The sequence below is a fragment of the Vipera ursinii genome, assembly GCF_947247035.1.
Source record: "Vipera ursinii genome assembly, chromosome: Z".
NCBI lineage: Eukaryota > Metazoa > Chordata > Lepidosauria > Squamata > Viperidae > Vipera > Vipera ursinii.
In genome coordinates, this window is record NC_139517.1 from 126,155,215 (window position 1) to 126,160,214 (window position 5,000).

Genomic DNA, 5,000 nt, shown 5'->3' on the forward strand with positions numbered 1-5,000 from the left:
CAACTAGAATTTTGGTTGCCCTCAACCATCTTTAACCTAGCACTCTTCCCAGACCCCCGAGGAGGACCTACCTCTCCACAGCTACAGCCTACAACCATGATGAGCACTTACCTTCATCCCCACCAAATTGTTGTGGAAGTCCACCTGAGCTCTCAGATCCTTGTTGGACTTCTTCCCAAGGAACTCTTTGACAAACTTGTTGCTGTATTTGAGATTGTCCCCACATCCGCCCCACTGCCATGCTTCGCGGTTCTCCAGGTCAGGGGCCTCGTCACAAGTGCAGCGCTCCATACGTCCGGCGCTGCAGGCTTTGGCCATGGCGTGGGGTCAGCCCCCGCCGAAGAGATGGCGTAAAGGAAAGCAGTTTCCTTAAACCCTGAGGAGGAAGACGACAACGTTGTTAGCACATCGAAGTTCTCTCTTAGAGCGGTACTGCCCAGGTCTGACCATTTTGAGATGGGTTGACTTCAACTCCCAGAATTTCCCAGCCAGCATGCTTTAAGAAGGGTGGACTTCAACTCCCAGAATTCCCCAGCAAATATGCTTGGAAATGGGTGGACTTCAACTCCCAGAATTCCTCAGCCAGCATGCTTGGAGATGGGTGGGCTTCAACTCCCAGAATTTTTCAGCCAGCGTGGTTGGAGATGAGTGGACTTCAACTCCCAGAATTCCCTAGCCAGCATGCTTTAAGAAGGATGGACTTCAACTCCCAGAATTCCTCAGCCAACATGCTTGAAGATGGGTGGATTTCAACTCCCAGAATTCCCCAGTCAGCCAGCTTGAAGATGGGTGGACTTCAACTCCCAAAGAATTCCCCAGCCAACATGCTTTAAGATGGATGTACTTCCACACCCAGAATTCCCCCAGCAGCATGCTTTAAGATGGGTGGACATCAACTCCCAGAATTCCCCAACCAGTATGCGAAGATGGGTAGACTTCAACTCCCAGAATTCCTCAGCCAGCATGCTTGAACATGAGTGGACTTCAACTCCCAGAATTCGTCAGCAAGCATGCTTGGAGATGAGTGGACTTCAACTCCCAGAATTCCTCAGTCATTATCCTTGGAGATGAGTGGACTTCAGCTCCCAGAATTCCTCAGTCATTATGCTTGGAGATGGTGGAGTTCAGCTCCCAGGATTCCTCAGTCATTATGCTTGGAGATGGTGGAGTTCAGCTCCCAGAATTCCTCAGCCATCATGTTTGAAGACGGGTGGACTTCGACTCCCAGAATTCCCCAGCCAGGATGCTTTAAGACAGGTGGACTTCAAATCCCAGAATTCCCATTTGAAGTCCACATATCTTAAAGTAGCCAAGGTCAAGAAACAGTTGGTTACAGACAGTCCTCATCAAACAACTGTAATCAAGTCCTCCCATGACAGTCATTTTTCGTAACAGTCCCAAAACAGGTTGGTCACCTAAGTGACCAAATATTGTAAACTTTTTGTAGCAGTTGTTAAGCGAACACATGGTTGTTTGGTGAAAGAAAGGGTGCAGTTTTGCTGAAAACCAGAAGTAAGTGACAATTTTCAGCAAGACCATCGTGAAACGCGGTCCCATGATCGCGGGATGTTACAAACGGCTGAGGATATGGCTGTGTTACCAAGTACGCAAAGTTCAGCCACGGGACTGCAGAGGGGCCCAACCTTCTGAATTTTGAATCCAGGTTGTAAATCCCCTTTTGGGGGTTGGTCATAACCAGTCACTAAATGAACGGTTGTAAGTCAAGGACTATCAGAAAGATCCTTCCCTGCCTTCTAGCACTGATGATGCTACCTAGTTAGGTCATGAAACGTCTGCAAGAAAACAATTAAGTTCAGATAACACAAGGATCCCACAATCTGTCCTTCCTCCTCCTCCTCCTCCTCCTCCTCCTCCCTCCTCCCTTCTAGCTCTGATGATGTTCCCTAGTTGGGTCATGAAACGTCTGCAAGAAAACAATTAATTTCAGATAACACCAAGGACCCCACAGTCCTCCTCCTCCTCCTCCTCCTCCTCCTCCTCCTCCTCCTCCTTCTCCTCCTCCTCCTCCTCCTCCTCCTCTCTGCAAATCATACTCCCCTTTCCTGCCCTAATAGTGTTCCCATGAATCATCTGCAAGAAAACAATTAATTTCAGATAACACCAAGGACCCCAGAGTCTTCCTCCTCCTCCTCCTCCTCCTCCTCCTCCTCCTCCTCCTCCTCCTCTCTGCAAATCATACTCCCCTTTCCTGCCCTAATAGTGTTCCCTAGTTGGGTCATGAAACATCTGCCAGAAAACCCCCAAGCTGTGAGAGCACCCCACATTCCTCCTCCTGTCGTAAGTCGAGGACTCCCACTAACCTCTCTTCAGCAGGCTGGCCCTGTAGCGCCCCTCCAGGGTGCAATTCCACCTCTCAAAGCGGAATTGATACTGGCATTCCAGCGCACTCATGCTAATGGCTTCCATGAGGGTCTCGGCCACGCCGGGGGTCTCTCCGGCACATCCGGCGCTGTTTCTTTTCCAGCTTCAGACGGTCACACACTTTGTAGTGGGCCTTGATGGCGGCTTCCTCCATCTCTGTGGTGAGAGGGAGGATGGTCAGAGGCTCATTGCCCGTCAACCTGGAGGGGGAGAGAAAGGGCAGTGGGCTGAATCAACAAAAGCCTTATTTATTTAGTTATCTAGGTAAAGGTAAAGGTTCCCCCGCACACGCGTGCTCATCATTTCCGACTTTAGGGGCCGGTGCTCATCTCCGTTTCAAAGCCGAAGAGCCAGCGCTTGTCCGAGGACGTCTCCGTGGTCACGTGGCCGGCATGACTAGACGCCAAAGGCGCACGGAACGCTGTTACCTTCCCACCGGAGTGGTCCCTGTTTTTCTGCTTGCATTTTTACGTGCTTTCGAACTGCTAGGTTGGCAGAAGCTGGGACGAGTAACAGGCGCTCGCTCTGCTACGCGGCACTCGGGATTCGACCTGCCAAACTGTCGACCTTCGGATCGACAAGCTCAGCGTCCTGACCCACTGAGCCATTAATACCTTGATCTATAAGGCAAGAGAACGTATTTAATCCTCCATCCTCTGCTGACTTTCCCCACAACGATAACCTTGTGGGCCAGGTTGGGCAGAAAAAAATTGATTTACCCCAAGTCGCCCAGCTGGCTTTCAGACCGAAATCAGGATTAGAACTCACCACCTCCTGGAGATCAGGCCCACAGTCACCCAGCCAGCTTTCAGGTCTAAAGTGGGACCAGGACTCACTGTCTCCTGGGCATCAGGCCCAAAGACATTTAACCAGCTTTCATGCCTAAGATGGAACTAGAACTCACTCGCTCCTGGGGATTGGCCTAACGTTAGCCAATTGGCTTTCACGCCTAAGGTGGGACTAGAATTCACCGTCTTCTGCTAATTGGCCCAAAGTCACCCAGCCAGCTTTCATGCCTAAGCAGTACTAGAACTCCCCATCTCCTGGTGATTCGCCCAAAATCGCCCAGCTGGCTTTCATGGCTAAGGCGGGACTAGAACTCCCCGTCTCCTGGTGATTGGCCCAAAGTCACCTAGCCGGCTTTCATCCCTAAGGCGGGACTAGAACTCACCCACTCCTGGTGATTGACCTAATGTTAGCCCGTTGGCTTTCACACTCTCTCTTTTGCTTTCACCCTCTTTTGCGATCACAGACATTAAAAAAAAATGCTAATTTAGGAAGATCAACCTCTTTTTTGTCTGCCCGGCATGGTTGTGACCTCTTATTAGCCTGAAACTTGCTACTCTTTGCTCATCTCTTGAGTGCTGAAAGAACGATTATTCGTTCGCAAACAGCTGTAACTGCAGTCCAGTTGCCAAATGCCCAAAATGTGATCACATGACCATAGGGGGAAGGAGAGAGGCCATCGTAACTGTCGTAACTAGAGGACTACCAGTTAACAATTTCATGTAACAAGGAAGCTTCAAAACCAATGCATTGTGTTTATCCGCTGTCAAATAGCAGTTGCACTTACTTACATGCCGCTTCACAGAGCTTTACAGCCCTGCCTAAGCGGTTTACAGAGTCAGCATCTTGCACCCCGCAACAATTTGGGTCTTCATTTTACGGAAGGATGGAAGGCTGACTCAACCTTGAGCCAGTCAGGATCGAACTCCTGACTATGGTCAAAGTTTGCCTGAAATACTGCATTCTAACCACTGCTCCATCAGGAAGGAAGGAAGGAAGGAAGGAAGGAAGGAAGGAAGGAAGGAAGGAAGGAAGGAAGGAAGGAAGGAAGGAAGGAAGGAAGGAAGGAAGGAAGGAAGGAAGGAAGGAATAGCAATAGCACCTAGACTTATATACCGCTTCACAGTACTTTACAGCCCTCTCTAAGCTGCTTATAGAGTCAACATATTGCCCCCAGCAGTCTGGGTCCTCATTTTACTGACCTCGGAAGGATGGAAGGATGAGTCAACTTTGAGCTGGTCAGGATCAAACTGCCAAACTGCTGGCAGCCGGCAGTCAGCACAATTAGCGTGCAGTACTGCACTCTCACCACTGCGCCACCACGTGCTATTCTGAAGAAAGGGTCCACATTTGTGGTCCCTGTAAGTGGCATTTCTGGTGGGTTGGATCTTCCATGAGCCCCACTTTTGCGGTGGGCAGACGGCCAACTCGCCTGGAAAACACAGAAGTCCCAAGCCACATGACACAATGACGACAACCAAGTTAGATGGCTTTAAGGAGTAGAGAGGACCAGTTCTCGGAGTTGCTAGATACTCCTGATAGCAGGCTGGAGCTCCTGAATTCTCAGCCATGTTTCTAAAACATGGTTTGTTCCAAAAAAGATGATTAAGAAAAGAGTTTTGTCCTCCAGGCCAGTTTTGTATGCTTCTCAAATCATTCTCATTGGCACTGGACAATCAGGATGCTGCATTAGCTGAGCAGATGACCTAACCCTGCAGGACTGAATAATACAGTTGGAAGGGACCTTGGAGGTCATCTAGTCCAACCCCTGCTCAGGCAGGAAACCCTGTACCATTCCAGACAAATGGCTGTGTAATCTCTTCTTGTAAACC

At 49.7% G+C, this 5,000-nt stretch overlaps 1 protein-coding gene across 1 annotated transcript in view; it reads right to left on the reverse strand.

Annotated features, from left to right (window-relative positions):
* WNT9A (Wnt family member 9A) overlaps positions 1-5,000 on the reverse strand; it is a gene marked incomplete at both ends in the record, with an annotated part of 49,352 nt that overhangs the window by 25,649 nt on the left and 18,703 nt on the right. Inside the window, 4 exon segments of the mRNA XM_083378729.1 lie at positions 112-327; positions 330-376; positions 2,322-2,448; positions 2,450-2,582. Of these exon segments, the coding sequence (XP_083234855.1) occupies positions 112-327; positions 330-376; positions 2,322-2,448; positions 2,450-2,582 (523 nt within the window).